Source organism: Heterocephalus glaber, unplaced genomic scaffold (genome assembly GCF_053883595.1).
Source record: "Heterocephalus glaber isolate CG9 unplaced genomic scaffold, H.glaber_assembly_v1.0 deba00000768, whole genome shotgun sequence".
Taxonomy (NCBI): domain Eukaryota; kingdom Metazoa; phylum Chordata; class Mammalia; order Rodentia; family Bathyergidae; genus Heterocephalus; species Heterocephalus glaber.
The window spans coordinates 3,723,458-3,735,474 of record NW_028258162.1 but is presented as its reverse complement, the minus strand read 5'-3'; the positions used below and the strand labels follow the sequence as shown (position 1 = coordinate 3,735,474).

General features: G+C 46.1%; 1 protein-coding gene across 1 annotated transcript in view; it reads left to right on the top strand.

Annotated features, from left to right (window-relative positions):
* Cubn (cubilin) overlaps nt 1-7,986 on the top strand; it is a 259,007-nt gene extending 251,021 nt beyond the window's left edge. Inside the window, exons 65-67 of the mRNA XM_004859974.4 lie at nt 2,752-2,917; nt 4,856-5,091; nt 7,561-7,986. Coding sequence (XP_004860031.1) covers nt 2,752-2,917; nt 4,856-5,091; nt 7,561-7,668 — 510 coding nt within the window. The 3' untranslated portion in view covers nt 7,669-7,986. The remainder of the gene's footprint in view (nt 1-2,751; nt 2,918-4,855; nt 5,092-7,560) is intronic.
* The last annotated feature ends 4,031 nt before the right edge of the window (nt 7,987-12,017 follow it).

The window sequence follows — 12,017 nt, the reverse complement described above, 5'->3', positions numbered from 1 at the left end:
ACGGAGCACTACTCTACCATAAAGAAGGATAAGCTTCAGTCATTTGTAGGAAAATGGATGCAATTTGAAACCACAGTGTTAAGTGAAATAAATCAGACACACGAGCTTCAATATCGCATGGCTTCTTTTATATGAGAACCCCAAAATATAAATAAAAAGCAAAATAAAAGATAGCTACTAGGAAGTTGGGAGATGGATCTTTTGCTAAAAGGAAGGAGACCAAGAGCCAGAGGGAAGGAGGGCAAGGAAGGCAGGGGAGGCGGAAAGAATTCAGATGTGCAACGGCCCTGCACCCAGCCTCCCACTCACCCCCACCCCTCCCAAGGGCACCTTCGAGAGCAGAGCGGAGCTCCCAGGGCTGCTGCGCACGTCCTGGGCCATGCCCAGAGCTGCTGTGCATCACATCCGCCACCCACAGGGCTCACTTGTGTGGAAGGGACGTCGCCGCCTCCTGGCTCACAGAAAGGAGATTCTCTTCATGAGCTCTGCACATGAACAGATCGTTGATCGGGTCTTTATTCTGAAGCTGTGCAAAATTATCTGACCTTTGTAGGATGAGTAGATGTGTGTGGCTGGCTTCTTTTCCTCTGGGGTAGGCTTCATTTCAGCTCCTTGCTTCTCTGTGAACAAAGCCTCTTTCCAGCCCCTTGTGCCTCTGACCTCCAGCAGCCTTAGTCCTTTCTTGCCTCCAGCCCCTGCCCAGCAAAGCTCACCTGGACCTGTGTTCCTGCCGTCTGACTCCTGGACTTGTGTTTCCTGACTCCAGCACAGGTCTCTCACCAGGATTTGGCTTCCCCGGGATTCCTGATGTGGTTTCCCATTCCTGGGAAACTCTGCACAGAATCTACCAAATCCTCCGTTACCACACAGCACAGTGAACTGCAGGGGAAGCGCGTGCCTTGTTCACAGGGACACCTGCCATAGGGGAGGCAGGAAAGGGGCAGATGTGGCAAGGAGGAAATGGAGAGAGAACTACAGCAGAAACACAGCGCCAGCCAGACCGACGTCCTTACCCACCGTGGAGATCTCAGAATGTATAGGAAGTGTTACACAGAAACCAGGAGAGAAGGGGCGTACAGAGAGGGCTAGAGTAATCCTTTTAGGTCAGAGAGGTGACATTCGCCATTGCCCACGGCCTGCTGGGAAGTGAAGACTTGCCTTCTAGCACTGGTGGGTATGAACCATGCCTCCTGTCTGCCGTTCTCTGTTCTGTGGAATGGATCTGAAACCTCCTGTCCAAGAAGCAAAGGAAACGACAACATAGGCCTGTAAAACGTGGCTGAGTCTGCTTCAGGGCAGGAAGGATGTGGCCACCGTGTCTAGGCAGCCACGCTCGGAAGCCTCAGCCTTCCACTGCCTTGACTCTGGTGGGAACGGAAATCCCTCACGAAGGTCTCTGCCTTGGCAGCAGCAAAGGCTGGGTCCTCAGAGCCTTCAACGCTCCTTTCAGGGTCTTCTGCGGTCCAGAGATGCCTTCTGCTCTCAGTGGTTTCATTCCTCCTGTGCAGGAGAAAGCAAATATGACAAGCTGCTAGCAACTCCACAGGTCGCTCCTCCTTTCAGAGCCAAAAGCATTTTAAAAGAGCACCGGGGAAAGAGGTCGGCCCCGTCTACTGGTAGAGGACTTGCTGCCTTGTTCTGCCTGCCCAAAGCCCCTGTGTTTAAACATCTGACAGAATAATGCAGATAAGCAGGAGAACACTGTTCTCCCCGAGGCTGCAGGGGACCTGTTCAGATCAGCCCAGCCCAGCCCGCCAACCTCAGCACTGCACCTCCCGAGCAGCTCTGGGCCAACTCTCATTAGAAAGGGAATGGAGGAACTTCTCCGATGTTGACTGTACCCTACCCACACGGAGCTGGGTCTCCCCAGCCTTGCCTGTGTCACACTCCTGAGACGCCTCAGGCGCGCTGAGAAGACCCAGTGGGATCGGGGCTGGAGGACGAACCGAACCGGAACCGGCTGAACTCCCAGGGTGCTTGAACCCTCCCTTCCCCCCCAGACGACTCATTTCCTGTTTTCACACATCTCCTCCAGGCTGGGAGCTGAAAAGCTACGCAGCCCCAGAATGCGTTCTTAAAATAGGTTAACAAAATTCAGAAATTTTATAGATTCCTTGAGTTGTGTCATTTTTCTGCTGTAGAAATCTTTTAAGGAACTTTATACATTTTGTACATTGTAACTTTTTCCCACAGTCTTTCTAAGGCTGAGTAACTTGCAATGGGAAACACACACACACACACACACACACACACACACTATAATGAATAAAGTGCAATAGTTAACTGGAAACATCTAGCGATACTGCCCCCCCCCTTTATACATTCACTTTAATCACACCCTGCAAAAGGCTAAGTACTAATAACAGCACCAACTACTGCATAAAAATGTGCCACGGTGGGCCAGGGATGTAGCTCAGTGGTGCCACCGCCTGCCTCGAGGAAAGTCCCGAGTTCCATCCCCGGTACCAAAAATAGAAGTGCCATGGTGTTGTGATTGCTGAAGCTTGAGGGCATTTCTGAATCCAAGCGCCAGTGGTCTTCGATCTACAAATTGAACATTTCTCCCTTTGCAAGGACAAGCGACTTTTGTATGTATTCTCAGAAAATCCTTTGTTCCTAGGCACATAAAAATACAAAGCTTTTGCCCCCCCAAAACCCTGGTTATTCAAAGTGCCTCGCATCTTAATGTACAGTGATGATAAGTGGAAGGAGAGAGTGACAGCAATAACTGATGCATCATTTTTTTTTAAGATAAGAAATGGAAGTGACAGTAGCTCCCCACTGCTCGGGACCTACTGTGGAAGTCTGCTGCCGGACCCCGTCTTCTCTCAGAGTCCCACACTGTATCTACACTTCAAGAGCGACAATTTCATTTCCAGGAGTGGGTATGAAATCACCTGGACCTCATCCCCCTTTGGTAAGATATTTGCACTTGGTAAGCTGTAGTAATGGAGGGGAGAAAAGCATGAGACGTCAATAGAAAAAGACAAAGCGAGCTCATTTTCTGCAGTGTCTTTGATGATACTCTGTTAAAAGTAGAGCTTTTTAACAACGAAAGTAGATTCTTCCTAATTCTACATTTCTTATTTCTATCTATAGAAACTAATATATATTTACATAGAAACCAGAAATGAAGCCTAAATCTTTAAAATTTCTATATAGATTCTATTTTGTGAGATTTTTGACTTCTGTTTCGATCATCAAGGCAGCTGTCTGAGAATTTAATGGAAAAAAAAAATGACCACAAAAAAAGCCCAGTGGCTACCGCTTTCTTGTGTATATATGAGCAGCTGCGTCTCCCTGGCCGGTGTGGGTGTGGTTTCCGCAGTCCTGGACGCTAATTGCGTTTTCAGGGTGTTGTCCTTGTGAGTATTTGTTCCACTGTTTCTTAAAGAGCTGAGGAAAATTTAAGCCCTATCAATATATGTAACTTGAGAGGAACAGTACTCGAATGAAATGTCCAAAAGATGACCTTCAAAATCAAAGTGATAGGGAGGAAGTACTCTACACATGCTAAGGGTGAGGAAGAGGGTCCTATCCAGAAGGCAGTCCTGGAGAGTGGGATCTTTGTACTTAAAGGAAACTTAGCGATGACCTCCAAGGCCCTCATCTTACAAATGAGGAAGTAAAACACCAGAAGAGTGAGTGTCCCAGCATGCGCAGCTGGACTGGAGTGGACGGGGTAGGACGCCAGGCCAGGTGCTTTTGCGCTTTGTCAGCTTCTTCTAGATGCCCATGGATACCCAGTCTAACTAATGACAGCTCTGGCATGCAGAGGAACAAGTAACACTGGTACCCAAAAAATTCTGACTTTATGTCAGTCTTAGAGCTGTCAGGTATCATCTTAGTGAAGTCACTTTTATTGTAAAAGTGTATTTTATTGTATCAAAAGCTGCAGTAGCAGAGTCTCCATTCAGCCCAGAATTTCACTTTTACCATCAAGTCAGCGCACACAGTGTGCTCTATGCCACGGTTCCACCTCACCCCGGAAAGAGTGGCCATCATCAAGAAATCAGCCAATAACAAGTGCTGGCGAGGCTGCAGGGGCAAAGGAACCTTCTGCACTGTGGGTGGGAGTGTAAACTAGGACAGTCACTATGGAGATCAGTGTGGAAATTCCTCAGAAAACCAAAACCAGAAATTGCATTTGACCCGGCTGTTCCCCTTCTAGGGATCCTCCCCAAAGAGTTAAAGACATCGTAGTACAGTGATACTTGCGTACCCATATTCATAGCAGCACAACTCATAATAGCTAAATCTTGGAAGCAGCCTGTATTTCCCTCAACAGATGGATGAATAAAGAAAACGTGCTGTTTACACCCAATGGAGTACTACTCTGCCATAAAGAAGGATAAACTCAAGTCATTTGTAGGAAAATGGATGCACGTTGCATCCAGAGTGTTGAGGGAAATAAATAAGACCCACAGGCTTACCTATCGCATGGTATCTCTGATATGAGAACCCCAAATTATAAAAGGGCAAAAATTAAAAATAGATAATAGGAAGTGGGGAGGTAGATCTTTCTCAAAGGGGAGGAGACCGCCGGATGGAGGGAGGGAGAGACGGGAGTTCAAGGACGTGAGCTGGGCTATGCACCCGGCCCACTCCAGCCCAGGGACGGGTCATGTACGCAAACGTGGGCCAATAAAAAAGGGAAAGCCGCCTGCCTCGCAAGCGCAAGGACCCAAGTTCGATCCCCGGTACCAAAAAAAGGAAAAAGCACTCAGGCAGCTTGACTTCCTCCGCCTTTCCCATTCTAGAGCTTCCAGAGGGCAGCTGCCTGCAGAGGAGAGCCAGGGCTGGGGTGGGCGGCCCCAGGGCGTGGGCTCAGTGTGCACGCGCGCCCTCCCCGCAGGCTGCGGCGGGATTCTGCGCGGAGACAGCGGCTCCCTCGCCAGCCCCGGCTACCCCGGTTCCTACCCGAACCACACGCACTGCGAGTGGGCCCTCAGCGCGCCCTCGGGCCGGCCGCTCTCCGTCAGCTTCTACCTAGTGAGCATTGACGACCCGGGCGACTGCGCGCTCAACTACCTGGTGCTGCACGACGGGCCGGACGCCACGTTCCCCGCCGCCGGGCCCTACTGCGGAGCGGTGAGTGAACCCGCTGTGCGGGCCGCTGCCCGCCGGTAAACGCTGACGGTAGCCTAGGTCTGCGGAGGCGAGGTGCAGGGCAAAGCCTTGGACAGGTCGGTTTGCGACTTTGTCCGGGCTCACGACTGCCACCTGGTGGACGTGGCCTTCACTTACAACTACTGGCTCCCCAGCCAGACTGCTGCAGAGTCCAGGTGGGACGACTGACATCGACATCACAGACTCAGTTTCCACCCACAGCTCCGGGATCCGTTTCCCGGGCAACAGTCACAGCGTGTTGCATTTAAAAGCCCCCGAAGCGCTCTCTGCGCACCTCCCACGACTGAATACTTACTATGTCTATTTCTAGAGAGACTAGAACTACTGACAATTTGGACACCTGGCTCCATTTCATTTCTACTTCTTGCTGAAATTCTTTGAAACAAGTTAACAAGTAGTTTGCCTTTGTAAAGTTCTAGTAATTGACCCTCCCCAAACATCAATTTAGAATTTGCCATTCACCTAACGTACAGGCATCAGTTCTTCTCATTTTAAAAGAGCTTACAGAGCTACCCAGCACCGTGTGCCTGCTGGTGAGAAGCTATGTCTTAGTTACTTTTCTTTCATTGCCGAGACAAAATACCTGACACACAAAGTTAAAGGGGGAAAGGTTTATTTAGCTCACAGTTTGTAGAGGTTTCAGTTCATAGTCAGCTGGCTCCAAGGCAGGGTGGCATGGCAGAGGGGCATCGCAGAGGGGCATCACAGAGGAGAAACAGTTCATGGCAGGCAGAAGACAGAAAAACAAGCAAGCAACAGACAGCCACAGCTCTTTCTCTCCCTTCTATCTTATCCAGGCTACTTATGGCAGGTGGCCCTCACACCCTTAATCCTAATATCCTCGAGCCTAGCATTGCACCATGAATCAATTTCAGCTTCACACACTCTAGATCCAGCCACCTCGGAGAAAAGCCTGCATGAGGCTTTAGGGAGAAATCTAGACACAAACCATAACGAGCTGTTTCTAATCATCCTGCTCTTTCCTCACTTGCCCATTTCTAATCTAATTGAACAGAATTCTATTACTGGAAATCTAGAGAATTTTTTAAATATATTTTGTAAATTTGATAAGTGCCATGTTCCAAAATAGCAGAAAATAGATCAATTTTTCTAAAACCTTGGGAATTGTCCTACTATACTCTTCCCAGCACCTTCCCTTGAGTATATTTACATGTGCACGCACATCTTTATACTGCTAGGTGGAGTGCTTTCACTGATCAATATGTCTATTGTGAGCATCTTCCCAGGCCAATAAAATTACTTAACAAAGCCCCTTGTTTGGAAGTTTGGGCCGAGTGGACCTTTCAGTACTGCAGACAGCGTGGCACCTTTATCTTTATACAGAGTGATTATGGGATAGAAGCTTTGGTCGCGGCACCACTAGGCACCACGTCACTGTTAACACCCAGGAGGTCACAGGAAGGAGACCCCAGGGGAGGTGCCACATCCTGGAAGCTGCATCTTGCATACTTAATGAAATTTATTAATCTTTCAAAAGAGAGGCAAAGAGACAATTTTAGCAGTATCATTATTTTGTACTTGTGGGGTGCGTGTGTGTGTCAGCCCACTGTACCCGCATGGTGACAATCCTATAAGGTGGGAAGCTCATGCACTCAGGCACAACCTGGACCTTGCTGATGAAAGGAAACTGAGACTGAGAAGGTACTGCTGGCCATTTGAACTGATGTCACGTTAAGTCCGAGTGCCTAGCTAGACATGTCAGATGTGTCAGCCTGTTAGTCTTCACCGTACTTTCTGTTTCACATTTTCTTTATTAACGTGGCTATGTTTGTGCCTGTCATCCCTGCTCTTCGGCAGGCTGATGCAGGAGGATCGTTGAACCCACAAGTCCAAGACCGCCCTGAACAGCGTAGTGAGATCACATCTCAGAAAAAAAAGTAGACACAGTTTCACGTGCAATTCTATTTTTTCATAAATGAAAGGTATCACCAATTTCCTTAACATATAAATGTTAAATATAAAGAAAGTATAAATATGAATGAAAAATCATGAAATATAATGTCAGTTTACATGAAGTAGAAGCAGACCTTCCCACTGCGAATGTAGATACACAACCAGATGAGGATTCGAAGGTGTTTCATGTCATGATAAAATAAATGGCTTTGTTCACAGGGAAATCCCATGTCACTTTCAGTTTCAGAATCAGAACATGTAGAAAATGAGAAAATAACAGGACATTTTCATTACCCTCGAAAGAAACCCTGTGCCCATCTCCCCTCACAGTCCACCCCTTGAAATACTCTTTTGTAATGTATCTATACTAATTCCTGCCAAATTGACTTCCAGAAATGCATGCAGGATCACTTATAAATACTATGAAACTTTATGCAGTGCTCATTTTCACCACATTTGTAGAAAACTATTTAAATTTTTAAAACATCTAATGTGTTGCCTTTTTCTGAATTACAGGACACCAGCATAGCTCCCTTTGTGGCTTCCTCAAGTCGGGTCTTCATAGTATTCCATGCTGAGTACTCAACGCATCCGTCTGCATTCAGGCTAATGTGGCACAGCTGAGGGCCTATCTGGGTTCCTCCACACTGCAGCCCCATCCAGGGACTGTCAGATATCACATGGGACAGGACTCTGCCACCTCGCCCTGGACCGTGCCTGTGCCGCTGGGCAGAAGTTGAACTTTTGTGAATTCCACCAGAGAATGTATAAATCAACATTTGCACAATTTTTTGAACACAGACTACCTTCTTTCACCATGCCTGTGTATAGCATTCTTTCCTCTAATATTTTGAGCTGAAGTCCAAAAATTCTTTAAAGTTTAAAAGTGATCATGAAATATGTAAGTTTTTAAAAATTAATAAAAGTACGATTTTCATTGTGTGTGTCAGAGTTAATGTACATTATTGAAGTGTTTACAGTTACACTTTTTTACTTCTTAAAGGTCATTAAAACTTAGTCTTTCACTGTGGCTCAATATAGGTAAGTCTGACGTGACCTCCAAATTCTCTCACTTTATCTTCCACTTGTCTTATGTTTTCCCTGCCTGTGCTGAGTCTTTCCCCATTTACTCCGAGGACCTTGTGCTCACCTGGTTAGTGAATTTCTCTGTGTTCTTCACTCACTACCCCATAGCTCTAGAACATTTCCTTTACTTTCCCTGGGCTTGCCGTCTTCTCTGTACTTCTAAATACTAAGGACATTTAGTTCAGCCTGAAATCTCATATGTAGGAATTTTTCCCTTTTATGATGTGTGTATGTGCGCACGCATGCATGCGTGCATGCTTGAGTGCGTGTGTGTGTGTGTGTGTGTGTGGTACTGGGGATGGAACCCATGCCATACAGGCATTCTATCACTGGCCTACACCCAATTTAGCTGTGTCTGTTTCCTCTCCTCTTCTCAAACTGTGTGTTCCTTGAGCACACAGTGGAGCATCCCCACAGTTGTGAAACATGAACTGGATTCCCTGCCTCAACTGCTGAACCGTCACTGTGCTCCTGCTGTGTCACCCTCTTCGCCAGTTTTAGATGGGTCACAAGGAGGATGCGCTCCCCATGATGAGGATGGCTTGGAGTCAGCCCAGTGACCACCGCAGCAGCAGAGGGATGGCAGCGAGTCCTGCTCAGTGAGGCTATAGATAGAGAGCAGCAGGGGAGAAGCAGGCATCAGCTTTGGGCAGGAGCCCGCAGTTCCCTAAATCCTCGGAGGCCCATTTATTTTCAAAATAACTTACTCAGCCTGATAACTAAACATGTTATCACTGAAATTTGATACTATATATTTTTTAGGTTGCTTCCCCCTCAAAAAAGCAATGTATTCCTTATGTTTTTCCCAAAGAAAAATATAATCCTTAATCTATATCATAATGCAAGTGTTCAAATTTTTCTCTAAATTTTCCTCTTGTGTCTGTGCTAGTGCATAATATTGTTATTCCCATCATTGAAATGTTACTGGACAAAATGTATATATTACATTTATTATAGTAAAATAATTTTTCATGCTTCTCGTATTCTCCATTATACTTTAAAATCGTACAGTGTATGTTATTATGTATATTTTACATAACTTCCTCTTTTCACGTGTTTGCTTCATCCTCAGCCCACTGCTATAATAGATGAGCATTCAGTGTATTCTTTTTGCACAATTTAAAAAAACTTTTTATTTTGAAATAACATAGATTCACAGCAAATTGAAAGGCCTTGCACTACAGAGTGGTGATTCTTCATCCAGTCCCTCCCAACTTTCCATAAAACGTTGTGATTGACAGGTTGTCAGGAAAAGGGGAAGATCTATTGTCTTATAGTGCTAAATTACTGTCTAAAAGAATCAACAATTTACATTTCTACCACCAGTCAAAACTCTGCCACTTCTAGAAAAATCTTCAGGTGGAAGCCAGAAGTTATTTTTAACTAGCTAATTCATTTCAAGAAAAATCCCCGAGTGTTTTGAATTTGATAAACCCCTAGAAATAGGCTAACATTTATCATTTATATTGAGGAGAAATTCTGTCAGAGATTCTTAAACACTTCAAGTGGTGACAGCAATGCATTAAAGCAATTGTAGGGTCCACTGGGGCCAAGGAATCTGTGGAATAAACAGCACAGGTCACCCACCCAGGAAGCTGGCCCTGCTTTCTGTGTTACTCAGATTTGGGACTTTGGGACACATTTCTTTAAGAATTATATTCAAGAACTGGGGATTTAGTTCAGTGGCGCTGCACTTAGTGCAAGGTCCTGAGTTTGATCCCAGGTACCGGAAAAAATAAATAAAAAGATTTTGGGGCCGGGGATGTAGCTCAATGGTGCCACACTTGCCTGGCAAGCACAAAGTCCTGAGTTCAATTTCCACTACCAAAAAAAATTATATTCAAAATGAGCCCAATAAATATATTTATATATTTATGTCACGTCATATACGTATCCTTATATATGCATGTGTGTGTACCAGTTTATCAGAACAAGTGTAACTATTATGTGTTCCAAACATATATTGATAGAAGATAATAGCTACGAGGTTGTGATGTAAGAAGAGATACTATCTGTGTCTCTCCCGCATTCCTAGCACAGAGCTCCTAAAGCCCTTGCAATTGTCTGAGTGCTGAGGTGCTAGGTGCATGTTCTGATATTTGGTCTTTGACCTCAGTTCCTGACAGAGCTCCCAATACCCCAGAATTTCCTGGGTGATAAGAGCACCTTTAGTTGGAACGAGGTGACTCGTGGGGATTCCAGGATGGAGACTGGTCATAGAAAGACCAAGCTATGGTGAGAAGCGGCTTGGGATGTCCAAGCCCACCCTCTGTCCTCCAGCAAGGGGAGAGGGGCTGGATGTTGAAGTATAACTGACCATGCCTGTGTGGTGAGGTCTCCATAAAAATCCCCGAAGTGCGAGGTCAGAGAACTTCCTTGGTGGTGAACACATCCACATTCGGGTGGTGGACCCCAACTGTAGCCTGCACTCAGGATTCCCAAGCTTTGTCCTATGTACCTCTGCCTCTAGCTGTTCATATGTGTCCTTCATTATATCCTTTATTCATATAATAAACTAACAACTGAACTAGAGGAAGAGGTCATGAGAACTCCATTTATAGCAGGTCATCAGAAGTGCTGGTAACAACTCACTAAGTACTTGCGACTGGCATGGAAGACTGGGCAGTCTTGTGGGACGGAGCTCTTTCCCATGGGATCTGACTTTAAACTGCAGGGGGATAGTGCCAGAATTGAGATACACTGTAGGACAGGAAGCTGGTGTCTGCGGGATTGCTTGGAGTGTGAGGACGTGCTGAGAACTGAGTGTGTGAGTGCTACAGACAGCTGAGCTGGGTAGAGATGCTCTAGGCAGTCAGACAGGGCTGGGGCCTCCAGGGAGTCAGTGCGGAAGATGAAAACATCACAACTGTGGTCAGAGGTGCATCTGTTGGAGCCTAGGTCTCAAGATAAAGATGAAATGACCAGGCCTACATGCTTCCCAAGGACGAGATAAGTGGTAACACGTGGTCTAATGAAGTCTAGATAGACGTCAGTCACCCCGGCGGGCGACGGAGACCTCCAGGCCATTCTTTCCTACAGAAGTTTCTTGTTCTTTCCGTGTGCACTTGCTACGTGACCTGCTTCCCCACTGGATCAGTATTAGCTAGGCGGCTATACTTGTAATCTTATCAGTCGATCATAGTCTTCTCCCACGTTGTACCCACCTCGTGATTTTGCTCTGTAAAACTTCCCCTGTGAAGTAGGGTCTCTGCCAACCCACTAGGCTCCCTCCAGTCTCTCAGGAGCTTAAATCTCCCTCACTCTCTCAATAAATACTTTCTACTCTTAACCTCTCTTGTTCATTAGAACTCATTTTTCAGTTTCGAGGAACATGAATGCAGCATATCTGACATCTAGCAGGTTGGGAGTTATATTATCTCCCCTATATTATTTGGAGGTCCTGTATCATGAGTAGCCAAAGCAGTTCGATTTTTCCTATTTCAGACAGGAGTAAAGACAAATTTCTAGAAAATTCAGGTACTGAATGGGAGCCTGCTGACAAATGAAACAGAAAGAAATTGCCGCCCCAAATAACTTGCCGAAGGAAAGGCAGCAGGGTTGGGAGCTGCTGTTCCAGTGCCGCCTGCATGGGGGGCTGGCAGGTGTGGAATGAGAAGGTGGGTGGGAAGTAATGGAACTACGTTAGCTGGCATCACAACCACCATCTTCCACAGGAAACTGTTCTGTCCTCTAAAGAACGGTAAACAGGGAAACCAAATGCTGACCCCAGAGGGCAACAAATACACATAAACAGGGAGGAAAGAATCCACTGCAAGTATTCAGAAAAATCAGTTCCGGTCTTCAGTTCAAACATAATAGGGCAGCCAAGATCAATTAATAACAGGAAGAATCCTAGGAGCATAAAGTAGAAAAGAACTAAATAAATG